This window comes from Corythoichthys intestinalis, chromosome 11 (genome assembly GCF_030265065.1).
Source record: "Corythoichthys intestinalis isolate RoL2023-P3 chromosome 11, ASM3026506v1, whole genome shotgun sequence".
In the NCBI taxonomy this organism is placed as follows: domain Eukaryota; kingdom Metazoa; phylum Chordata; class Actinopteri; order Syngnathiformes; family Syngnathidae; genus Corythoichthys; species Corythoichthys intestinalis.
In genome coordinates, this window is record NC_080405.1 from 8,132,146 (window position 1) to 8,159,078 (window position 26,933).

At 40.7% G+C, this 26,933-nt stretch overlaps 1 protein-coding gene across 2 annotated transcripts in view; it reads right to left on the reverse strand.

Moving 5' to 3' along the window:
- Positions 1-2,515: 2,515 nt before the first annotated feature.
- The window catches only part of LOC130924457 (uncharacterized), a 37,146-nt gene continuing 12,728 nt past the window's right edge, over positions 2,516-26,933 (reverse strand). Inside the window, exons 3-11 of one of the 2 annotated variants that reach the window (XM_057851055.1) lie at positions 21,575-21,589; positions 21,359-21,489; positions 21,147-21,282; positions 16,750-17,034; positions 16,314-16,652; positions 9,598-9,779; positions 6,369-6,470; positions 6,166-6,288; positions 2,516-3,463 (exon numbers count right to left, since the gene is read on the reverse strand). In XM_057851055.1, coding sequence (XP_057707038.1) covers positions 3,248-3,463; positions 6,166-6,288; positions 6,369-6,470; positions 9,598-9,779; positions 16,314-16,652; positions 16,750-17,034; positions 21,147-21,282; positions 21,359-21,489; positions 21,575-21,589 — 1,529 coding nt within the window. In that variant the 3' untranslated portion in view covers positions 2,516-3,247. Of the gene's footprint in view, positions 3,464-6,165; positions 6,289-6,368; positions 6,471-9,597; positions 9,780-16,313; positions 16,653-16,749; positions 17,035-21,146; positions 21,283-21,358; positions 21,490-21,574; positions 21,676-26,933 lie in introns of both variants that reach the window. The other variant, XM_057851056.1, reaches the window with a different exon arrangement.

Here is a 26,933-nt window from a genome sequence, read left to right on the forward strand (position 1 = left end):
GCACACCATAGTTTAATGAGAAGAAATAGAAGAGATACACAATGCCGTCTTATAACAAGAGTGACGCACCAACTCGGGTAATCTGCTCTCCCAGCAAACTCCAAGGACAAAGCGCTTTGTCCTAAAACAAGTACAACCAGCCTGGGCAGCAAAGTTGATAGCGGGCGTCCCAATCCGCGCACGAACCTAAGCTGCCCAAAACCGGCCACAGCAGGGGCGACCCAAAAGCAACGCCCAGAAACGCCTTCGACAAGACCCGCGTCAGCAAAGACTTCAAAAAGACTAGACACTGAGATAAGACAGTTTCTTCTGCTCGGAAACATGTAGCCTTGTTTTGGATCCAGAATTGTCCCTCCGTCGTCTGTTTTTGCCTTGTTTTTGACCATTGTGGACGAATAAATTGTCAACCTGTTTTCGGTGAGTGTTCTTCAAGCTTTTGAAACATGGAGTCAGTGTGCAAAGGGTTAACACAGGAACGCGCGGAGTTTGGCTTCCTCCTGGCCTGGCTCTTCGGGGGCGTCGAGCGGCGGAGCACATTTCCGTTTTGTTGCCGGCCTCCCCGTGGGGTTTGGGCTGGGAGGACTAAATTCCTTCAATACGCAGCGAGAAATTATAGCAACTTGAAGCTAGTTTAATTTCACAGCAGCAGTATTTCGCAAGAGCCCAAGTGTCGAAAGAGAACGCCAGACGAGACTATTGAAATTATGATAAAGCAAATGTGACACACCGAAGGGCTTGCTAAAATGTGTTTAAATATATTGTTCTACGTAAATCGGCCAAGGTACCCCCCACATTTTTACCACACCAAATCTGGCCCCCTTTGCAAAAAGTTTGGACACACCTGTTTAACTGATGATCCGGAGACGAGCCCAGCTTCTTTCACTTGGTACCAGCTAAATATTATTCAAAAAATAATGATGGCGGAAGAAATAAACATCTTGAATTTGAAACTGTATGTTCTCGGCGATTAGCCTCGCAATGATCTTAATTGTGCTTGTCAGCCCAAAACCCTCTAAATATATATTAAATGCATCTTACCAGATATAAAATGACTACTACATAATGTGGTGATTGTTTGGTGCCCAGTTTTCTCGTCGAATTGCAGCAGTCCATCTCGCTCTCCTCTCCCGGTCTCTCGGAATACGGTAGAACTTCAAGTCTATCCGTCTATCTTCTCTGTTACTGCAACCAACCGCCACACACGCCTTCACCATTTTGATTATTAATGTTAACGAGCAGAAAAACACGCCATAATAGGAGAAATTTACGTAGCGGTAATGCTTAAACCCGACGAACTGACGGACAATATGGCGCGGAGGCGTGGTTGTGACGTCATGTGAGTAGGGTCTATAGCCAACTAGTGTATTTGTTGAGCTAGCAGTAAATGATACTGTGGCCATGCCCAAATGCATGATGGGAAGTGGAAACATGACTGTGCGTAGTGCTACCAATTGATATATCTTCTCTGCGTTGAGAAATAACATAAGGTGTTAAGAAAAAGATCAATTGCTACCTTGCTTCCCCACATTGCCTCCCATGATATTTCTAATTGTAGGGAGAGGGATTGTAAGGCTTTAGCCAATTCATAAAAGGCTCCAAAGGCTGCCAAAATTCACTCTACTCATTTTATGCTGCCTTTTATTTCTCTATATAGGTAAATCGGCGGCATTACAGATTGAGCGCGACAATGCGTGAGTGGGTTGTGCAGCGCATGCATTAATTGCGTTAAATATTTTAACGTGATACATTTTAAAAAAAATTTATTACCACCGTTATTGGGATAAATCTGATAACCCTACCTTAAGCCTAAACTAAAGACTCTGGATGAGTGTAACATATTACGTCTGTAACGTTAAATACAATTAGAAAACGATTTAATTAAAAAAATATATATAAAAAAAAAGGCATGGCCGATATTTTTTTGCCGATTCCGATACTTTGAAAATGACGTGATCGGACCCGATCGATCGGCATCTATATATATATCACCATTTCGATATTTTGTCACAGCCCTACTATGAAGTGTTCTAAAGAAGATACAATGACTGTATGGTTGACTGTATCAAATTCTGCTGTGAGGTGTAGTAAAACAAGGATAGCTGGGTTTCCAATATCCACAGAAAGGGCAATGTCGTTGTGCACTTTTAACAGTGCTGACTCAGTGCTGTGTCTGGACCTGAAGCCTGATTGAAAGTTGTCAAGGGTGGCGTTTGTCTCTAAAAATGTTTGCAATTGAATAAAAACAACTTTTACTAAAACTTTGAAAAGGAAACACAAGTGGGAGACGGGTCTAAAATTGGACAGCACAGAGGAGTCGAGATTGGGTTATTTCAGAAGGGGTCTGACTACAGCCTGTTTGAAGGCAGCTGGGACAGAACCAGACTTGATCCGAGGCAACTAAAGACTTCCTTCAGCCTAGCTGGAATTACATCTAAGGGACAGTTATTGGGTTTCATGCCACTATTTCAGTGAGTGATGACAATGAAAGGAGATCAAATTGTTCAAAGACTGAGCAGTTCTGTAGGATCTAATAGCTATATATTTATTTTAAAAGGAATCATACATGATATAATACTGCAAAAATATTACAAGTTCAGCCATTTTTGTTATTTGAAGGGATTTGGAGGTCAATAGTTTGCTTTTGACAAGGTTTACAGGTTGTTTTGGTGTAATATTGATTTTTTGAAAAAGTTTTTTTTACATAACGTTAAAACAGTTGTACAGTGCCTCAATAATTATGATAAAATCACAATATTACATCACAGCCATTTAATAGGATTATTCTTTGCAGTTAGAAGAGGTTAACACGATGACAAGAATAAATGCCATTACTAAATTAGTACAGTAAGTCATTGTTCCCTTTTGCAAACACATATATCAAATTGCCTAATTTCTACTTATAGCCCTATATATGTGGCGAGCTCACTGAGCGCACACGCAAACACTCGGACAGATTCAGCAAATTTACAGTATACAGTGCATATCACGGTGGTCCTGAGGGTCTGGAGGTAGATAGCATCAGAGGACAGCGGAGACTTCAGAATCTCTGGGTGGAAAAAATGGATGAAGCAGGAAGGACAATATTCAGCTCATGCTGCAAAAATACCATTACACTGACAATAATGGCATGCAATATGGAGGTCAAACCACTGGAAGTACAACATAGGTTTCGTTGCAAAAGGCACAGGTGATTTTTTTTTCTTGTCTTGAATTTTGTCCACATGCTTCGCTGCCACCCCTCCATGCACTATAAGAAGTTCAGCTTCTCGGAAGTGTAGGTGCTGCAGGTTTCCGACGTATCTGTGTCTAGCGGCAGTGCGGTAAAATATTCATCGGTGTTGCTCCTTTTTTGAGCTGGTTCCTTCTGGATCTGGAATTGAACGCAACCTTCGGAGGACTGCAGACAATCTGATGCTCCTGCCACCGGAAACAAAATCCTCCTCTCGCCCTCATTAGATGTTTCCTGCAAATAGTTGATTTATGTACAGTTGTGGTCAAAAGTTTACATACACTTGTGAAGAACATAATGTCATGGCTCTCTTGAGTTTCCAGTTATTTCTACAACTCTGATTTTTCTCCGATAGAGTGATTGGAACAGATACTTCTTTGTAACAAAAAACATTCATGAAGTTTGGTTCTTTTATGACTTTATTATGGGTTAACAGAAAAAGTGATCAAATCTGCTGGTTCAAAAATATACATACAGCAACACGAATTAGCAATTTCTTGTGAGTGATTATTGACTTGAACAATCATTGACTTGAACAAGTCAGGAAAGTCACTTGGAGCCATTTCAAAGCAGCTGCAGGTCCCAAGAGCAACAGTGCAAACAATTGTTTGTAAGTATAAAGTGCATGGCACTGTTTTGTCACTGCCACGATCAGGAAGAAAACGCAAGCTGCTGAGAGAAAATTGGTCAGGAGGGTGAAGATTCAACCGAGAATCACCAAAAAGCAGATCTGCCAAGAATTAGAAGCTGCTGGAACACAGGTGTCAGTGTCCATAGTCAAGCGTGTTTCTCCATGGACTGAGAGGCTGCCGTGCAAGAAGGAAGCCCTTGCTCCAAAAGCGGCACCTTAAGGCTCGACTGAAGTTTGCTGCTGATCACATGGACAAAGATAAGACCTGGAGGAAAGTTCTGTGGTCAGACGAAAGAAAAATCGAGCTGTTTGGCCACAATGCCCACCAATATGTTTGGAGGAGAAAAGGTGAGGCCTTTAACCCCAAGTACACCATGCCTACCTTTAAGCACGGTGGTGGTAGTATTATGCTGTGGGGCTGTTTTGCTGCCAATGGAACTGGTGCTTTACAGAGAGTAAATGGGATAATGAAGAAGGAGAATTACCTTCAAATTCTTCAACATAGCCTAACGTCATCAGCCCGAAGATTGGGTCTTGGGCGCAGTTGGGTGTTCCAACAGGACAATGACCCCAAACACACATCAAAAGTGGTAATGGAATGGCTAAATCAGGCTAGAATTAAGGTTTTCGAATGGCCTTCCCAAAGTCCTGACTTAAACCCCATTGACAACTTGTGGACAATGCTGAAGAAACAAGTCCATGTCAGAAAGCCATCAAATTTAACTGAACGGCACCAATTCTGTCAAGAGGAGTGGTCAAAGATTCAACCAGAAGCTTGCCAGAAGCTTGTGGATGGCTAGCAAAAGCGCCTAATTGAAGTGAAAATGGCCAAGGGACATGTTACCAAATATTAGCGCTGCTGTATGTATATTTTTGACCCAGCAGATTTGATCACTTTTTCCTGGTCACCCATAATAAAGTCATAAAAGAACCAAACTTCATGAATGTTTTTTGTGACAAAGAAGTATCTGTTCCAATCACTCTATCAGAGAAAAATCAGAGTTGTAGAAATAACTGGAAACTCAAGAGAGCCATGACATTATGTTCTTCACAAGTGTATGTAAACTTTTGACCACAACTGTATAAAAGACATGGCTTTTTCCTGCAAATATCTAGCTTACATCTAGGGGTGTGCCATCTTAGGCACGCCACGATTCGATATGATTACGATTCAGGGTGCTACGATTCGATTTTTTGAACGATGATCCCGGTATTGACGATGATCACGGTTATCGCGATTATCACGATTATCGATGCATCATACATTACTGATAAATAAAGTAGCCAAACAAATTTCTGTTCATTATTTATTTAAAATATCCTTATGATTCAACAGGAACGATGGAAATATGCCCATACAACAAAAAGCTGCCCTTAAGCTGCTCTTTTATTTCTTTTATTTATATTTGACAAGAAAGTGCAAAATCATTAACCATTTTAAAGGGAGTACTTATTTCTCTCAATAATACAATAACATTTACACTGGTGGAATGAATTCCACATTTTCTGGACACAAACAAAGTGTCTTTAAAAATAAGACTTCTTTTAACCAATATACTTTGCTTTCACAGTGTTACCTCCCTTGTGTAACTCTTGGAGTGACAGGTGGGAATCACAACTGCTCTTGATCACTTTTAACTTGTGGCGTTTATTGCCGAGCACATAAAAAAACAACACCGCCACACACACACACTCATTACAGCGCGCATACTATTTCGCATGTTTGTAGTGTTACCGCTGTACTTAATCATGGTTTTACACGTTCTGCATATGAAATACACGTTAGAAAATTAGCTAATTAGCTTAGTGCTCGGCGCTAACTATTAACATCTAAAAAAAAAAACAACCATAAAGGCTAAACAGTACAAGACGGTTTGTGTACTCACCTCTTTTAGATGCACACAGGTCTTAGCAACACACTCAGGACATTTTTCAACTGAAATGCCTAAAAACTACTGCTGGACATCTGAAAGACAAGGAGCAATGAACTATCTCTCTTCCCCTCTCGCTCTAAAAAATAATTGGCGCAGGGTCGCGCTTCTGTCTCTGCCTGTTTCATGCACAAATTTATTTGCCAGTCTTTTAAAAAGGAGTAAATCTCTCTCCCAGTAACTGGGAGCATCCATCATAACGTTGTGCGTGCATCCGTTAATGGTGTCCGGGTGGCAGACGTGTCTTGAATTTCATTCCGCTACGAGCGGCTGTCATAAAGTTTTGAGTGAAAATCCTGGTTTTTGAACCTTTATGAATCGTAATCGAATCGTCACGTGTCGAATAATCGATTTTTTGGAACTCCTCTACTTACCTCAGTAGTAGAGTTGTGACAGGGGGAGCTCAAAGAAGTCGATCTTTGTCCATCATGATTTTCCAACCTCGCGTGAGCGGGAGAAAGCCGGGGAGGAGTTCCTACCATGACAGGAGTGTAACCCTGGAAAAACAAGCAGGCACGACAAGAAAAATGTGTGTATTTTGTTGTATCGTATATGTAAAGCGATAAAGCTTGCTTACAGTATGAACTGGACTGGCTCTCGGCGTCCATTTTCTCGGTGTCCCAAGCTGTTGACCGTGATTATAGTAACCTGCAGGCTGAGGGCTCGGCTGGCTGTAGTTCTACATGCAACACAAACAATAATCATGTTGCAATCGGGTAAAATATGTTAAGTGAACGATAACTCCCTCTTTCAAAATAGTACAATAGGAAGTTACTTTTACTTTGGCCGTATCCTCATCAGTGTTGTTTCCGTCATCGATGAAGACAACGAAAATATTTAGCCAACAAACACTTTTTTTCATGACGATCACGAGACGATGACAAGCTAAAAATGTGTTTTGGGAGACTAAAGCATAATAAGACGAATGCCAGTTTTCATCTGATGAGACGAGAACGAGACAAAAATGCGCAATAGTTTCCGTCATGTGTTCACAATGTTTGACATTTTACGTGTAGTTAGCCTCGATCGTAGCAGTGTCTTGTTGTTTCACTCGTGACAAGCTGTGCCCCCGACCCTTTCCCGACTCACCAGTGTGTCGTCGCCTGTCTCTAACCAGGCTTGCACACACAGTAAAATTTGTTTTCTTGGCCAGAGAGAATATGCAATGTTGCTTTAACCTTTATAGGTCTGTGCTGAGTGATCATCGTACACTGAATGTAACTTGTAGCGTTAGCATTAAGCTAGTGCTAACAGCGAGCGTCCTCTTAAACTCTCGGATCTTTTTACTCAAAGTTTGTGGCATCCAGGTGGGTATAATTAATTGAATATAATGTAGTTTTCTGGCTGAGTGTGTATTATCCAGGGTTCTTGTGCCCTTTTAAAAGTCAAATTTAATGCTTTTAAAGACATAGACATAATATCATTAAATGCCAAAACAAGTTTATTTCACTGGAAACACAGAGTTGCTGCCAAAGACTGGTGGTGTATTTCTCCTATCATGTGCAACTCGACGGCTTTGACCCCCCATTGTCCCAAACGAAAATGTCTTTTTGCAGACCTTTCGCTAGGGATGGGAACCTCTGGGTACCTCACGATACGATACAATTTGCGAAACGAGGCTCACGAGTACGATTATCCCAGGATATGGCGAAACAACAATTATCGATACATGGATTATTTTTTTACAGATGGACTAATAAACAGAAAAAAATAAGCTCTTTTCATCCTTCTGTTGTAAATTTGAATGGGTTTATGACTAGTAGACACGTATTTGGGAGGGTGACAGCAATGTTCATTTGCTGCCATCCCTCCCATTTCAAATGGATTGGACATCTATGGCCATCAGTGGCAGCCAATGCCAGGAGTTAATTTGGGGGGCATTTCACGCTATTTCCTGTCTATTTTCGGTCTATTTTCCTGTTGAAGTGTTTACAGGTCACATCCTGTTGATTTTGGTTCACTGAAAAGTAGGGGTGTAACGGTACACAAAAATCTCGGTTCGGTAGGTACCTCGATTTTGAGGGCACGGTTCAGTTCATTTTCGGTACAGTAAGAAAACAAAATGCAAAATATAAATGTGCTAGTTCTTTATTACACACTTTTGTGCTTTCAACAATAGGAACATTAGCCTATACAAAGATAGAATTCTGCTCAAAAAGTAGTGGGTATTTAAAGATAATCCAACAACAATTTGCCTTTCAGACCCTGCGTATTGGTCAGCTTTCTTTCTGAAAGAAAGAAGAAAAAAGGAGTCCTGTGCTAAAGAGAAAAGCAATCCCAATGACAAAGATTTTAACATGTATTTTACCAATGAAATGCCTCAATTAATCTTTTTTTTTCTTATGAACGGTTTTCAAAAGCTTTATTGGTGGATTTTCTCAAGTTAAAGCGCCACACATAAATTCATAAATTTAATTGTGTAAGCAGAATGTGTGTATTATTTTCATTATTTAATTACAGGTGTTTTAGCTCATTTCAATTTATTTGATTTAAATGGGCTATTATTTATTGTATTATGTGTTTATATTTTACAAATGTGATGTTGTATTCATTTATATTGTATATTTTATCTTGTATACCTTTAGTTCCTATGTGAATATTAGTTCCTACTTGTTTTGTTGTGGTAGGATGGTTTTATATTGAACACGGGGCCGTGTTGGTTATTATTATAGCAGAGAAGACTGCAGTAAATCAACAAAGACAAGTCAACTGTGCCCCGATCTACCACTAAGAGATCTGATGGACTCAAAAAGTAGGTTACGATTGCATATTAGTTTGAAAATCGACCGGATCCACCGTATTTTTACATGAGTGACTTCCGGCCCGATCCTAGCTACTGGTAGTAGTATTGACGCAGGAGGGCCGCGTCTCGCGTCAAATAATAAACTCTGCCGTTCTTTTCGCGTGCGTCGCGTTGAGCCGCTTCTGGGACGCATCTAACACGCGGCCGCACTGCGACTGGTGTGCATTGGCTGATTGTCTCTAACGCCCGTGTATCACTGCGTTCTCGCGGCGGCCACGTTGTCGCGCCGTTGACGTTTCTGGGTTATACTGTCCTACCGTGTTGGTCCTCATTATAGTAGAGAAGACGGAGTAAATATAATTTACACAAAGAAACTGTAACCCGATTGACTCACAGCCTCGAAAAGTAAGGGTTATATTAAGTCAGAAACTCGTTCGGTACGCGTCCGTTCCGAACCGAGCACCACGTACCGAAACGGTTCAATACTATTTTATGTACCGTTACACCCTTACTGAAAAGGAAATGACTCAAGAATGTGCCTAAATGAATAGTAAGTGATTCAAAATTTAACAGGAAGTAACCTGTAAATGCCTTAAAATGAACAGGACCTGTAAATGCCCACAAAAGACTGATAGTGAATGCTATGATTTTAGTGCCACTGACGGCGCTATAGACGTCCAATCCAGTGTTAGTTTCGTCAATGATGACGATAACGAAAATATTTTGTCAATGAACAATTTTGATGACGCGCTGTAAACATATCTGGGGATAGTAAATCCCCAAAACGCGGGACGGAGGCCAGTTGTTGTCTGAGGACACGCTAATGAGATGAAAATTCGCCATAGTTTCCATCATGAATTCACATTGTGTGATATTTTCTTATGTATGTGTATTTAGAACGCATCTAGCAGTGTTTGGTCGTGTCAGTCATGTGATGTGCTGTGCTGTGATGACGAAGACTAATAAGTATTATTGTCCAAAAGACTAAGACGAAAAGTAAAAGGGCTGCTAAAAACCACACTGATCCTTATTTAGTTCACCTTGATTATCTCAAAATGCCCACCTGGATGTTGACCCTCTGAGGCTGGGCTTGCGGTGTACGGTTTGTCCTGAGGCATGCGATGATCTGCGACAGACTGCAGTTGGGGTAGCGCTTCATGAACAGGATAAAACCAGCCAGTGACACAAACATGCCAGATGGGACAGTGATGGACTTCAGAAGAGCTCGCCATTTGCCTCCTCTTTCTGGTGAAATTACAGAGACGAGGTGGTTAGCAGAAGACAATAGGAACTGACCTTTCTCAAACCTCCTAAACAGCCATTGACCAACATATGTATGTCCTAGAGACCATTGTTAAGGGGATTGATCCGACAAACTCTCAGATGCCCTGTAACATATTTATGTCACACTGCTCTTGCCATAGTTGTGCGCTCCCTGTTGTTGTGGTATTACGGTAAAAAGAAACCTAAGTGATGAGTCGTGTGCACATGTGATGAGAAGCACACTGGATAAAGAAGTGCTGTTCCACTCAAGTCTCTTAAATATACTTAGACTGAGGAAGTACATAACACGCCCCATAATCTAACTGATTGATTTGGTGGTTTTGAGAACACCAAATGCCATAAAACTTTACGGAACAAAACAAAAAGGATCAACGTTCTGTGGACGTCAAAAATGGTGAAGCGATGCGAATATCTAAATCGGACACAAGGCACCATAGGTGTACAGTGGTACCACCACTTACGAACGTCTCCACAAGCACAATTTTCAGCTTAAGACAAACCTCAACAGGAAAAATGTTGCCTCTTGCTACGAATGAAATTTCAGGATACGAAACGCAAAAATACAGTATGGCTGATACTTGCAGCTACCAGAGTTTTGTGAACGTGAACGTAGATATCCCAGCGTTTTCTTCATTCGCCCCTTGTGTTCCGACAGCTTTAGATGAGTGCATTGACTTTTATTGTTGAGTATTTTTTTTTTACATTATGCACAACTCCGGTTTTATGTTTATTGTGCAATAATATAATTGTAACACATTTGTTACATGTTTTGATGCATTTTTATGCATTATAAAAGATTTATGTCTGAATTTTGGGGGTCTTGGAATGGACTGGAGCATTTACCTGAAAAGCCTCTCTCTACTTACAGAATTACAGAAAGTTACAAAACTTAATTCCAGAACCAATTAATTTCGTAAGTAGAGGTACAACTGTATATCAGTATGAATGCGGTTCTTTCCCTTCCCAAAGCCGAAAAAACAATAGGATTCCAATGGATTAAACAACGTCACTTTTAGCTAAATGTATAAACAAGCATAATGCGTTAAGCTAATGCGAGAGGCTAACTAGCGAGCAGTCTTGCCTAACTTGCATGTAGACGCAAGAACGTTCATAAAACTGGATATAGTTGTAGTTACTGTTACTGAATATTATATCTTACTAGGATGTTATTGCTATAACATCTAAGTATAGCCGTTTCATTAGTTAAAGTTAGTTAACGTCATGTCTTCGTTCACTGTCCTTCCAATGAGTGCACTAAACATTAAAGCGATTCTCTTTTGAAGGATTTGATTTAATTTCGTTTTTATTTTACATGTAACATTTTGTAAACGGACACCTTAGTATCCCAAACCATTGCTTTGCTGTAAGTGTTGAAACTGTATGCTTTTGCCTCGATAGCTTGCTACAAGTTTGAATATTTTCAATATAACCCTTGGCTACAAATTGTAAATCTTTTTGCTAAAATCTAGAGGATGTTGCACTGGTATTGTCCCCATAATGAATCACTTAAAGTTGCACAATATAGGATTTAAACTTCAATTATTCATGAAATGGCCATAATATTTCAATAGACATTTAAGAAACATGTTTTTTTGTAAATACTACTAAAACGGATCTCAATAGTTCAGTGGAAATGTTCCCATTTTAAAATACGATTTACGCGTCGTAAATTGTGTTCATCATCAGCAGATCAGGAGACCAGTTTCCAGTCTTCGTCTGGGTTGCCACAGCTCAGTAAACTAAGGCTGCGGCAACTTTGACAAACAGTGTGAATTATGAAAAAAACATCATTACGGATCTCAAACGAGTCAAAACAACAACAGAAGAAAAACAAGGATATGCATTCATTTGGCTTGGTTGTGCTACGTTATTTAGCATGTTGATCCTTTGACCGGTGCCATGGTATTTACCATGTCAATCCATTGATGGGGGCAAAGCTAGAGTCTTTACGAGTGTATACATTTAGTCGGTAATTGAAATTAAAATGAATGGCACAATTAAATGGATGCTGTGAAACGCTGAGAAAAGTAGCCCTCTCTCGCTTTGGTCATGGTGACATAAACTAACTTGGACCCCGTATCACGGCTCTTTTAGTCATCATGACGAAATGTTGGCATTATTACATTGAAAACATCTTGCATGAAAGCTACGATACACCGTAATTTTTGGAGTATACGCAACTACTTTTTTCCTTCATTTTGAGTCATGTGGCTTATAGTCCAGTGTGGCTTATTTGTTTATTTATTTGGATTATTAGGTAACACTTTATTTGTCAGCTGTGTCATAAGACCGTCATAATTTTGACATGGCGCTATCATGGGCATTACCGAATGCTTAAGACAGATGTCATTAGGTGTCATAAGGCAACTCCATTTATGTCCAGCTTGGATCTTTACATCCATTCAAAAGTGAGATAATTTGCCGGATAACACTAAATGACATCTGTTATAAGCATTCATTAATGCTCATGACAGTCTCATGTCATAATTATGATTGTCTAATGACAGTCTTATGGCGCCACTGTCAAATAAAGTGTCACCAAATACCATAACTATTAATTAATGAAACAACTGGAACAGTAACTGAAGAAATAATTAGCACAGAACATGAATTTTGATTGTTATTTACATCTATATGGCTGTGATGCATGCTCGGAGGCATGTTGGACAACAGTGTTGACAGCAGGTGGCACCAGAGGGAGCAGTGATGGCCAAATGAAGCTTCTTGAAGCAATTAAGCTTTGCAGCCAATTGATTCAAAGCTTCATGGTGGTTCATTTGGTCTTACGACAGCCGTATGATGCCGCTGTCAAATAAAGTGTTACCGGTTAAAATCTTTTGGTGTAAATATTCCATATTACAGTGAGGACAGCTGTGGCTTATACTCCAGTGCAGTTTATCTATGAACAAATGTCGTTTTCGTGTCAAATGGCGGCTTATAGTCATGTGCGCCTTATAATGCAAAAATTACGGTACCTTCTGCAGAGGACTCATCGCTTGCCAGTTTTTTCCCTACAGGCGCTCGAATGTGAAACGGTATTCTGGCAACCCGAACGGGGTGGACATTTTGTGCTAGTCAATATATTGATCTAGTTGCAGTACCATTTTTGGCCATCAATTTTAAATTGTGCACCTTTAAAACACTCCAGTATAAGTCTGCCTGCAATGACTGTGCTGTTGGAGTCACAAAGCTTGTTGGCAAGGCAACCGTAACTAAGGGGGTGAGGGGTTGTAAAAGGTGAATCATGTGATCGGGCGTTAGAAAGATGAGATCGGGTTTTTAAGATGTATTCATTTCTATTTCAAAAATGTTAGGGCTACAAAGCAACAAAATTATCAAAATATACAAGAATGTTGCTCAAAGAGACAAAAATGTTAGGTTTTCCTCTACGCAACATCGCAAAAAAAGCCGGAAACAGGGGAAGTGTAAGTAAACACTACTGGTAGGAAAACATTATGGTAGCTGTTGCGGGAAGCTAAAGGTAAGATACAGTGTATCATAAAAGTGAGTACACTCCTCGCATTTCTGCAGATATTTACTGTAAGTATATCTTTTCATGGGACAACACTGACAAAGTGACACTTTGACACAATGAAAAAAAGTCTGTGTATAGCTTATACGATAGAGTTCATTTATTTTCCCCTCAAAATAAAACTCAAAATATAGCCATTAATATCTAATCCCCTGGCAACTAAAGTTGCCAGGGGATTAGTGAAAGTTGTCAATATTAACATACAATATGTGAACTGTCAATATTTTGTGTGGCCACCACTATTATCCAGAACTGCTTTTACTCTCCTGGGCATGGAGTTGACCAGAGCTTCACAGGTTGCCACTAGAATGCTCTTCCACTCCTCCATGACGACGTTGCAGAGCTGCCGGATATTTGAGACTTTGCGCAACTCCAACGTCCGCTTGAGGATCCCCCAAAGATGTTCTATTGGGTTCAAGTCTGGAGACATGTTCGGCCAGTCCATCACCTTTACCCTCAGCCTCTTCAGTAAAGCAGTGGTCATCTTGGAGGTGTGTTTGGGGTCATTGTCATGCTGGAACACTGCCCTGCGGCCCAGTTTCTGGAGGGAGGGGATCATGCTCTGCTGCAGTATTTCACAGTACATGTTGGAGTTCATGTTTCCCTCAATGGAATGTAACTCTCCAACACCTGCAGCACTCATGCAGCTCCAGACCATGCTTGCTCCACCACCATGCGTGACTGTAGGCATGACACACTTATCTTTGTACTCCTCACGTGGTCGCCGCCAAACATGCTTGAGACCATCAGAACCAGACAAATTAATCTTCGTCTCATCAGACCATAGGGCATGGTTCCAGTAATCCATGTGCTTTGTTGACATGTCTTCAGCAAACTGTTTGCGGGCTTTCTTGTGTACCGTCTTCAGAAGGGGCTTCCTCCTGGGGTGACAGCCATGCACATAGGGCTGGGCGATATGGCCTTAAACATGTATCACGATAAATTGAGCAGATTTATCTCGATAACGATAAATGACGATAAATTCGCCCAAGCGGACTGTTATATAATTTGAAAATCTGAATCAATGCATGAAATACAGATTAACTTTTTCTTGTTGATTTATTTACCAGCATTCAATTTGATATACTCTATTTAACAATTGTACATGCAGTCTAAACATTAAGTTTATAAAAATGTATTGTAAGCAATAAGAATTCAAGTATGAACATTTATAACAGCGTGTATGACTTGAACAATGTACATTGTCAAAATCAATATGCCTGTGCAAACATGTAATTGTAACACAAATGACTTGCAGCTTGAACAATACACTTCAAAAAGACAACTTATTGTTAATGGCTGCTGTGACATAATTATTAAATACAAGTGTTTACTTTATGGTTTAAGGGTTTTTTTCCCCCCAGTGCATTTTTTTAATAAATGCACGTACAATAAAAATAGCTGGGGCCATTTCTCGGTCATTGTAAGTTTCGCCATTGGATTGTACTTTATGCTGAATGCTTTACCATCACAAAAGCTATCAGAGGAATCACACACAGACAGATACAAAATAACGCCACATAGTAATTGCTAGATGCAGTCCGTGCCCAATCCACTCATTAAGTTCAGCCGTTTCGACAAGGTTAGAGCCGCTATCCGACTCCATAACGTTCATTTGTAGCGTTAGCCGCTAGCTAGCGTTAGCCTGGCTACCAGTAGAAAGCACTGAAAGCACCATCTCCGGAAATCGTGAGAACAAAGGAGGACAGCGGGTGAAAGCCCGTTTGGATGCCAGCAAGAGTCAACTAAATGTCGGTTGAAAGTTTGGTGAACCTCCCTTAAGCCACACTCCATCACGTTTTGCTTGTAGCGTTAGCTGCTAGCGTTAGCTTACCGGGCTTTTGTTTGATTGGCTTCCTGATGATCACGTGACTCCCTACGTAAGCACATTCACTGCTTTCTTAAAGGGGAATGAACATAGACGAACAACACAGAATCAAAGCGGGATGAAAAGACTATATTTTCTTGTTTTACTAATTTACCGAATTTACCGACATGGTCAAAATTACGTCGGTCATCGTTAAGAATTTCGGTGACGGTAAATTTTCGGTTTACCGCCCTGCTCTACACACCAATTTGATGTTGAGTGCGGCTTATGGTCTGCCCCTCCCCACACCTCTTCAATCTCTGCAGCAATGCTGACAGTACTCCTGCGACGATCTTTCAAAGAAAGCATTTGGATGTGACGCTCAGCACGTGCGCTCAGCTTCTTTGGACAACCAACCCGAGGCCTGTTCTGAGTGGACCCTGCTCTTTTAAAATGCTGGATGATCTTAGCCACTGTGCTGCAGCTCAGTTTCAGGGTGTTGGCAATCTTCTTGTAGCCTTGGCCATCCTCATGTAGCGATACAATACGTCTTTTAATATCCTCAGAGAGTTCTTTGCCATGTGGTGCCATGTTGGAACTTTCAGTGACCAGTATGAGAGTGTGAGAGCTGCACTACAAATTTGAACACACCTGCTCCCTATGTACACTTGGACCTTGTAACACTAACACGTCATATGACATTTTGGAGGGAAAATGACAAGCAGTACTCAATTTGGACATTTAGGGATGTAGTTTCTAAGGGGTGTACTCACTTTTGTTGCCAGGGGTTTAGATATTAATGGCTATATTTTGAGTTAATTTGAAAGGAAAATAAATTAACTATTATACAGTATAAGCTGCACACAGACAAATTTTCATTGTGTAAAGTGTCATTTTGTCAGTGTTGTCCCATGAAAAGAAATACTTAAATATCAGCAGAAATGCGAGGGGTGTGCTCACTTTTGTGATACACTGTAGCATCACTAAGGGTGATGTTTGCAGTATTGAAATATTTGACATATGGAGGTGCTTTTTATATTGGACTGAGACTCGGTATCAACAGATCCTCAAAATCGGGTGCAAAAATATGTGATCGGGATATCCCTAGTAATAAATTATTTGTACTTTGTTACTGTTTGCCACGTGTGTTACTCACCTATCACCTGCAACAAGGTGGACGACACCAGGTTGCCATTTATGTCTCTGATCTCGTAGACGCCATCGTGTCTCGAGCTCAACCTCGCTATGACCACTTCATTGACAGAGCCGTTCCTGCTAACGGTGACCAGGCCCCTGTACCGTATGTCGTGGTCGGTTATGTGGCCCTCGCGCATTAACTGCACAGGACCGCGGGGAGGCTTGGAGTCAAAAGGACCCAACGAGGATTCATCGGGGTGTCGAGAAGGGGTAAAGATAAGGTAGGCACGTGGTACGGGTAGGAAGAGGGGGAGGATCAGAGACTCTTTGGTGAAGCGGGTCACGTTGAAAGTGTGTCCTATGCAGAAATGTGACAAAAGATTTTAAAACATTATCTGGTTAATCTTTTAAAACAATGACGATACGACTCATTCATTCTCTGAGTTGTCTCTCACCGCGGACAGTAAGGGTGCTGCGAGACAACGCTTTCCCCTCAACGTCCCTCACTGTGTAGTTGCCTTGGTCAGCTTGCGTCACTCTGTCGGCCACCCAGACCTTCTTATCTCGTAGCAGGCGGCCTCGGCCCACAACGCCGGTATCAGGGTCGGTCCTGTTCCACAGGACTATCGGCATCGCCTCAGACGGAGCGCCTCGGGGAGCAAACTCCAATACAAATCCATTCTCGGGGATACTGTGTTCATAGTTCTCGCCGTAGTTTCTGTGGTAGGACTTGATGCATTCTAATGTAGGGTGAAACGGTGATAGAAAAGAGACTTGAGTATGAGACGTGGGTGTTCTTGATGAAATGGTGGCACCTCAACATAGCATGATATACACATGCCACAAAGGTGATTTGAATGAAGCAAAGGGAAGGGGTTCGGGCTAATGTCGAATGTGCTGAAAATTTACTATTGCCTAAAAATATTACCATGGTGGAATGGTTTGTTGTTGTTGTTGTTGTTATTTTAAACCTGTCCTGTTCAGCTGTTTGACACGTAGAACTGAAGTCCGGTTGGTCTGAATAGTTTTAATGTTTCAAATTGAGAGTATGACATTCTCCCATTGTGATCATTCAACACCTCGTTTATTAGGAGAAAGCAGCGAACAGGAAGGGGTTATGGGGGAACAGAAGAAAAGAAACACAAGAAAAGAAAGAAAAGAAACACAACAACAAGAAATACATTGAACGCCTACACTATTAATATGTTGGTGCTATCGTCAGCTAGATGTATTTCCGGTTGACACCATGTGGGGGGCCTGTTGACCAGGGAAAGAAGGGGGGTGGCTCTATAAGCTAAGTGATTGGGAGGGGTAGAGTGTACACAAATCAGCTCTGTGATCTAGAACCCAGTAATCATGTGAATCCCTTGTGAGTGTAAGCTCGTTGGCAACCGACCCTACGCCGCACCACCGCCAATGCCGGCATCGGGACCCCCCACCCGAGCGCGCCCAATCACTTCCAGCCGCACGCGAGCCCCACCAAACGCGCGACTGCCACACAGACGAGCGGACACGCCAAGGACCACGGCCCCCACCCAGTCGGCCCAGGGAGGGAGGGTGGTCGGGGGGGGGGGGGGGGCTGCTCAGCCCATCCCTCCTCCCGCAGCTCAGCAAAGGAGCCATCGTAACCCACCCGGGACCCTGGGGGCCACCCGCGCTCCCATCAACCAGTCCTCAGGGATGAGAAGAGGGGACGCGCCTCATACACCACTCACCCCCAAACCAGTAGTGGAATGTAACGAACTAAAAGTAATTTGTGCTTGTACCTAAGTAGATTTTTGTGTATCCGTACTTTACTGGAGTACAAATATGAAGTGGTACTTTTTACTTTTACTTCACTACATTTTACAGCACGTATCTGTCCTTTTTACTCCACTACTTTTCAAACAGTCGCCTGCGTTACACGTTGTTTGTTTTCTCATTGTGAATTGATAGTTTCGCTTTCTTGCCTCCAATCGAGAAGCCCCATGTAACTATATCGTAAGTGAGCACTACAGGCAGCACCACGAGTACAAGTAAGATTAGGCAGGTGAACAAGATATTGACCAATAAAAACCACCACGCTCTTGTAGAGTAGGTGGCGCTATGCACGTAATAGTTGGTTGCAATCCGCTATTAAGCTAAGTTTTGGAGTTTTTGAGCTTGTTAACTTATGTTTACAGTCAATTTTTATTGCTTGTTTTTTCTATTCTGCATAGTCTTAAATAAAAATAAGCAGTCAATGAATTTTCTGGTTCTTTATCTGAATATTGACTCAGAACCCTGTATAAATATACAGTTGTGGTCAAAAGTTTACATACACTTGTGAAGAACATAATGTCATGGCTCTCTTGAGTTTCCAGTTATTTCTACAACTCTGATTTTTCTCCGATAGAGTGATTGGAACGGATACTTCTTTGTCACAAAAACATTCATGAAGTTTGGTTCTTTTATGACTTTATTATGGGTGAACAGAAAAAAGTGATCAAATCTGCTGGGTCAAAAATATACATACAGCAGCGCTAATATTTGGTAACATGTCCCTTGGCCATTTTCACTTCAATTAGGCGCTTTTGCTAGCCATCCACAAGCTTCTGGCAAGCTTCTGGTTGAATCTTTGACCACTCCTCTTGACAGAATTGGTGCAGTTCAGTTAAATTTGATGGCTTTCTGACATGGACTTGTTTCTTCAGCATTGTCCACAAGTTCTCAATGGGGTTTAAGTCAGGACTTTGGGAAGGCCATTCGAAAACCTTAATTCTAGCCTGATTTAGCCATTCCATTACCACTTTTGATGTGTTTTTGGGGTCATTGTCCTGTTGGAACACCCAACTGCGCCCAAGACCCAATCTTCGGGCTGATGACGTTAGGTTATCTTGAAGAATTTGAAGGTAATCCTCCTTCTTCATTATCCCATCTACTCTCTGTAAAGCACCAGTTCCATTGGCAGCAAAACAGCCCCACAGCATAATACTACCACCACCGTGCTTGACGGTAGGCATGGTGTACTTGAGGTTAAAGGCCTCACCTTTTCTCCTCCAAACATATTGCTGGGCATTGTGGCCAAACTGCTCGATTTTTGTTTCGTCTGACCACAGAACTTTCCTCCAGAAGGTCTTATCTTTGTCCATGTGATCAGCAGCAAACTTCAGTCGAGCCTTAAGGTGCCGCTTTTGGAGCAAGGACTTCCTTCTTGCACGGCAGCCTCTCAGTCCATGGAGATGCAAAACACGCTTGATTGTGGACACTGACACCTGTGTTCCAGCAGCTTCTAATTCTTGGCAGATCTGCTTTTTGGTGATTCTCGGTTGAATCTTCACCTTCCTGACCAATTTTCTCTCAGCATCAGGTTATAGATTGTGTTTTCTTCCTGATCGTGGCAGTGATAAAACAGTGCCATGCACTTTATACTTACAAACAATTGTTTGCACTGTTGCTCTTGGGACCTGCAGCTGCTTTGAAATGGCTCCAAGTGACGTTCCTGACTTGTTCAAGTCAATGATTCGCTATTTCAGATCCATGTATGTATATTTTTGACCCAGAAGATTTGATCACCTTTTCTGTTAACCCATAATAAAGTCATAAAAGAACCAAACTTCATGAATGTTTTTTGTGACAAAGAAGTATCCGTTCCAATCACTCTATCGGAGAAAAATCAGAGTTGTAGAAATAACTGGAAAGTCAAAAGAGCCATGACATTATGTTCTTCACAAGTGTATGTAAACTTTTGTAAACTTTATATATATATATATATATATATATATATGTATACAAAATACCAGATACACCCATCCCCGTGGCTCACTATACCCAGGTATGTAATAGCAACTCTCCTTGCATGCACTGCCAGCCGAGCCCAATTGAGTTTGCTGCTCCTAGGTGAAAGCTCCTATCACGCTGCTACAGAGGCGAGAAGCTGATACCTTTATTTTCATATTACATACATAGGCAGACACCATTACACAAAACCAATTGCCAGTACCGCGTGCAGCTATAGTGTGAAGGTGCGTTCACTGTACAGACGGTTTCTTTAGTAACTAACTGTTGTAAAGTAACTGTTTGTTCGTTGTTTGTTCAGTATGCACACTCAGCATACTGAACATGGACCAACAAGGCCAGAGTGAGGTCACTAGCCTGTGTCGTCGCTTGTGATGAAACACGCTAGGCTAATGTGGTGAGGCATGGGTTATGGACATCGGAGGGCTAATTACAAACATCGTGATTACCCATTGATTTCACCTGTTGTTGCCTTCTCCTTGTGTCTTGACCAATCCGCTGCCTCTTGTATCAACCACCTGTGTCTCGTTGTCTCATTACCCCATGTATCTATTAAGTTCCTAATGTACTGTCTGTTCTTGTTGGGTCTTTGTTTTTCCTTGTGTCGTTATCCTGCCAAAGACCTCGTGTTGATATTCCCAAGTAAATTACAATTCCTGGTCTTTTGTTTAATCCCCACTACTGTTGTTTGTACTTTGTTTTTGGTCAACTAACATTAAACGTTTTTAAGTTCATCGCTGCCCTGCCTTGCCTCCTGTGTTTTCCCTGCAAATGGCTCCTTCTTGCCCCCTGCGTCGTGACACTTTCGTACTTTTACTTGAGTAATTGTGTTTTTTAGACACTTTTACTTTTACTGACTTTTTTGCACATGTATCAGTACTTTTACTTAAGTAAAAAAAAAAATAGGAACTTCATCCACCACTGTGTATTACCTTGAAAAATATTGGTGTCAGTGAGTTTGATGTACACTCAGGACTACATGTAAAACTATTAATGGTAATTGTTAATGAATATTACCAATATACTGTAGAAGTCAGACAATACATCAATATGGAGAGCCATTGTCATAGCTAGAAAACAAAGAAAACTATCCAACCTGAAACTGTCAGACGAACAGTCTCATAGGTGAATCCAGAAGCCAGTTTGATAGAATAAAGACCCTGGTCGGCATGAGTCACATTTTTCAGGACCAGCATTTTATCTTTGGTCCACTCAAACCGAGGGTCATTCACCTAAAAAAAAAAAAAAAAGGGTATATTTGCTTTTTTTTCTAATCCACAAAAAAGCACAACTCGGTCTTGCCCTCACAATGGTCTTCTCGAGGAGCACCCGCCTCGGTCCTGCGGAATTCTGAGTAAAAGTCACGGTTCTAGATGTAGAAAAGACCGGTAAACGGAATTCTTGTCCGGCACAAACCATCTGGACTTCTTCTTTGTCACCTGTAAAAGTGGACAAGGTCGTCACAAAAATGTTTTCCCCATTTCCTAATAGAAATGAATTTGATGAACGCTTGTGTTGACTCACCTAGTACAACCCAACCTGTAAAGAAGCAAAATGATGTTTAGTGACCATACGTAAAGCACTAACCTGAAGTGTCATTCATCACTCTTTAAGACGTTGAGGGTCTACACAAACAAAATAGTAAATTAAAAACAATAATTATACACTAAATACCTCTAATAATTAAGGTACAAATTAGGGCTGTCAAACGATTAAAATTCTTAATCGTGTTAATCACAGCTTTAAAATTAATTAATCCTAATTAATTGCAATTCAAACCATCTCTAAAATATGCCATATTTTTCTTTAAATTGTTGTTGGAATGGAAATATAAGACACAAGACGGATATACTAGGGCTGTCAAAATTATTGCGTTAACGGGCGGTAATGAATTTTTTAAATTAATCACATTAAAATATTTGACACAATTAACGCACATGCCCCGCTCAAACAGATTACAATGACAGCACAGTGACATGTCCACTTGTTACTTGTGTTTTTTGTCTTATGGGTTTGAGCACAATGAGCATTGTGTAATTATTGACATCAACAATGGCGAGCTAGTTTATTTTTTGATCGAAAAGTTTACACATTTTATTAAAACGAAAACATTAAGAGGGGTTTTAATATAAAATTACTATAACTTGTACTAACATTTATCCTTTATGAACTACAAGTCTTTCTATCCATGGATCGCTTCAACAGAATGTTAATGTTAATGCCATCTTGTTGATTTATTGTTATAATAAACAAATACAGTATTTATGTACAGTATGTTGAATGTATATATCCGTCTTGTGTCTTATCTTTCCATTCCGACAATAATTTACAGAAAAATATGGCATATTTTATAGATGGTTTGAATTGCGATTAATTATGATTAATTAATTTATAAACTGTGATTAACTGGATTAAAAATTTTAATCGTTTCACAGCCCTAATATATACATTCAACATACTGTACATAAGTACTGTATTTGTTTATTATAACAATAAATCCACAAGATGGCTTTAACATTATTAACATTTTCTGTGTTAAAGGGATCCACGGATAGAAATACTTGTAGTTCTTAAAAGATAAATGTTAGTAAAACCTAATGTTTTCGTTCTAATAAAATTTGTAAAAATTTCAATCAAAAAATAAACTAGTAGCTCGCCATTGTTGATGTCGCCGAGCGGTGACATCAAATGGGCTCCCTGCCGTTCTTCCACAGTGTCTTTAACTACGTAAGGTAGTGATTGAAATACACCACAAGGTGTCAATGGCGAGTTTTAAATTACATAGAAATCAAGCCAATAGGTGTGTTTTGTCCCTCGACTGACGCCATAGTTCCCCGTTTACTGGTCCATCCACGGTCATTTGAGTGCTGACTTCACAACGTACGAGACCTCTGATAGTTTGTATATTGTGACTAATTATTGCCATCCAGTGTATTTGTTGACTTAAATGAAATGTTTAAATAGAGTTTGACCAAAGTCTGAGTAGGTTTTTATGTGTATTTTGCATAGATATTTTGATTGGGAATGCCAGTTCTCTTTGCATTGTTTCAAAGTCTGAGTAGGTTTTATGTGTATTTTGCATAGATATTTTGATTGGGAATGCCAGTTCTCTTTGCATTGTTTTTGTGAACACTATTTTTTGAGAGATAGGATTATTATTTTTGTTGTGCTTTCACTAAATGATACTTATGTTTGTTGTGAAGGAGTTGCCGAAGCTTATGCCAATAAACGGCGCGGTCCAATGAACGTCTGTGTCCACTGCCTTTCTCTGCCTCTTAGCTCTCAATGTGCAAAAAACAGCGTCATTGTAATCTGTATGAGGCAATGCATGAGAGGGTCATTCCGCGCATGCATTAAATGCGTAAAATATTTTAACGTGATTGATTAAAAAAAATTAATTACCGCCCATTAACGCGATAAATTTGACAGCACTAGTACAAATATGTGTTGTATCATATCTCGGTAATTGTAATTGCGAATAAATAGGTATTCTTAGCAAGCAGCTGCAGAGACATTTTGGAGGGCAGCTCATTTCTAAAATTAAGGGTGAAAAAAACTATGTGTTTACCCAATGTATAGTCTTGTCCTTGGGAGGAATACATGATATATACATATACAGTGCCTTGCAAAAGTATTCGGCCCCCTTGAATCTTGCAACTTTTACCCACATTTCAGGCTTCAAACATAAAGATATGAAATTTAATTTTTTTGTCAAGAATCAACAACAAGTGGGACACAATCGTGAAGTGGAACAACATTTATTGGATAATTTAAACTTTTTGTAATTCCAGACCTGAATCCAATCGAGAATCTGTGGAAAGAGCTGAAGACTGCTGTTCACAAACACTCTCCATCCAACCTCTCTGAGCTCGAGCTGTTTTGCAAGGAAGAATGGGCAAGAATGTCCGTCTCTCGATGTGCAAAACTGATAGAAACATACCCCAAGCGACTTGCAGCTGTAATTGGAGCAAAAGGTGGCGCTACAAAGTATTAACGCAAGGGGGCCGAATAATATTGCACGCCCCACTTTTCAGTTTTTTATTTGTTAAAAAAGTTTAAATTATCCAATAAATGTTGTTCCACTTCACGATTGTGTCCCACTTGTTGTTGATTCTTGACAAAAAATCAAATTTCATATCTTTATGTTTGAAGCCTGAAATGTGGCGAAAGGTTGCAAGATTCAAGGGGGCCGAATACTTTTGCAAGGCACTGTATATATATATATACAGTATATGTTTTTTTTTTTTTTTTTTATAATGATGAATAACCTGGACCTCTAGGGGCCAGGTTTGCGGGTCTAAAGGCTGCGTGGCTGGGCGAGGAGAGTGGCTAAAATATGATGCTACGGGAAGCTATAATATCGTACTTAAGTGGTAAAATCTCTCTGCGAGCAAAAAACTGCATACATTTCAAGTTAGAGCATTTGGATAGTAAGAGTATTTGGATATTTGGATCCTGGTGGAGGGTCCATGCGTCCCAAGTAACCAAGGAGCAAACTTAACCGACTAGACTACTATACCCGACTGCATGTCCAAAAACGGACCAATTGGCAGGCCTGGCTCAAACGGCCAATGGTTATGCGTCCTACGCAGACAATCGATAAGGGCGTTTTATTTATTCTACCTCACTATCCTTTTGCTACGCTACTTCTACTACTTTGTTAAATTCAGATTATCAGGAGGCTAGCATCAATAAAATGTGGAAATCATTTTACAGAGGTATAAAAAATGTATCTGAATCTGTTGGACTATCTCACATTTCTACATAAAATCACCATCAAACGTGATCTGCTCTTTGTCAAATTCACACAGATGAAAAAACAGTGTCTGCTTTAACTAAAACCACCCAAACATTTATAGGTTTTCATTTTTTATTATGATAGTATGCAAACAATGACAATAAAGTAAGTGAACCATCACATTTAATATTTTGTGCCCCCCCTCACCTCCCCCTCTGGCAGCAATAACTTCAACCAGATGCTTCATGTAGCTGCAGATCAGTCTGGCACATCGATCAGGACTAATCTTGGCCCATTGTTCTCTACGAAACTGCTGTAGTTCAGTCAGATTCCTGGGAGGTCTGGCATGAATCGCTCTCTTTAGGTCATGCCACAGCATCTCAATGGGGTTCAAGTCTGGACTTTGACTTGGCCACTCCAGAACGTGTATTTAGTTCTTCTGAAATCATTCTGAAAATGATTTACTCCTGTGTTTTGGATCATTGTCTTGTTGCAGCATCCATCCTTTTTTTAGCTTCACCTGACAGACAGACGGCCTCAGGTTTTCCTGCAAATCATCCTGATAAATGTTTGAATTCATTCTTCTATTAATGATTGCAAGTTGTCCAGGCCCTGAGGAAGCAAAACATCCCCAAATTGTTATGCTCCCTCTACCATGCTTCACAGTGGAGATGAGGTGTTGATGTTGGTGAGCTGTTCCATTTTTCCTCCACACATGACGTTGTGTGTTACTCCCAAAAAATTCAACTTTGGTTTCAAAAGTCCACAAAATATTTTGCCAAAACTTCTGTGGAGTGTCCAAGTGCCTTTTTGCGAACTTTAAACGAGCAACAATGTTTTTTTTAGACAGCAGTGGCTTCCTCTGTGGAGTCCTTCCATGAACACAATTCTTGGGCATAGTTTTACATATAGTTGATGTGTGCACAGAGATATTGGACTGTGCCAGTGATTTCTGAAAGTCTCTAGCAGACACTCTAGGGCAGGGGTCCCCATCCGCCGGGCCATGGACCGGTACTGGTATCGTCATAGAAATCCACTGATTGGATTGCAAGCAGTACATCTTGTTTTGTATATATAATATACCTATGTGCGCTTGTCCTCCATAACAACGTATAACTAAGCCCCGGGCGCAGCACATTTGTTCCCCCACATTAGTGAAAATGACTGGAAAACAGATGTCTTTGGGGAGATTTTTTACGGTGAAAAAGGGCACTTGATGAGCCAGAAGATGAGCCTATAACCTCGAAGACCCACGAACTGCGAAGGAGTGGATTCGTGACCCGTTTGTGAATAAACCGAGTGATTCGAGCATGTCTGTGCAACAGGAGGATCAGCTTGTAGAGATCGCAAATGACTGCGACCTTACACGTACATTTGAGACAATTAAAGTCATTCCCGGTCATATCCTGACAGCACTATGAGAACACTGAAAACCTTGCTACAATTTCCAACATCGCATCTTTGTGAAGTGGGCTTCTTAATTAATGCTAAACGACAAGGCGAAGGCGTTAACGGGGAGCTAGCAGTGTGCAGCTAACATGGCAGGATGGGTCTGAGGAGAACTTTAGTCCATCCACGATCAAACGTAAGTTAATATTCCTTTCTTTCAAGAAAGTTTGTAGTGTTTACTTTGGAATCGCTGCATTCGCGGCCATTTTTAATGTTACGCGCATGCACAGAACCATTTGTAGACAACTTCTATTAACTGTCGATTGATGAACATCCAGACTTTTAGAGATGGTTTTGTATCCTTTCCCAGCTTCATACAAATAAACAATCCTTGATGACAAGTCTTCAGACAGCTCTTTTGACCAAGCCATGATGTACATCAGACAATGCTTCTCACCAAGACAGTTCTTATCAGGTGTGTGTTTTATAGTGGGCAGGGCAGCTTTAAACCACTCATCGATGATTGGGCACACACCTGACTTAAAATGTTTGGTAAAAATTGGTTTCAATTGCTCTTTAAGTCTCCTCAGGCAGAGGGTTCACATACTTATCCCCCCCCCCCCCCCCTTCTGTCATTGCTTGCATGCTATCGTTATTAAAATATGAAAACCTATAAATGTTTGGGTGGTTTTAGTTAAAGCAGACAATGTATTTTCATCTGTGTGATTTTGACAAAGATCAGATCACATTTGATGG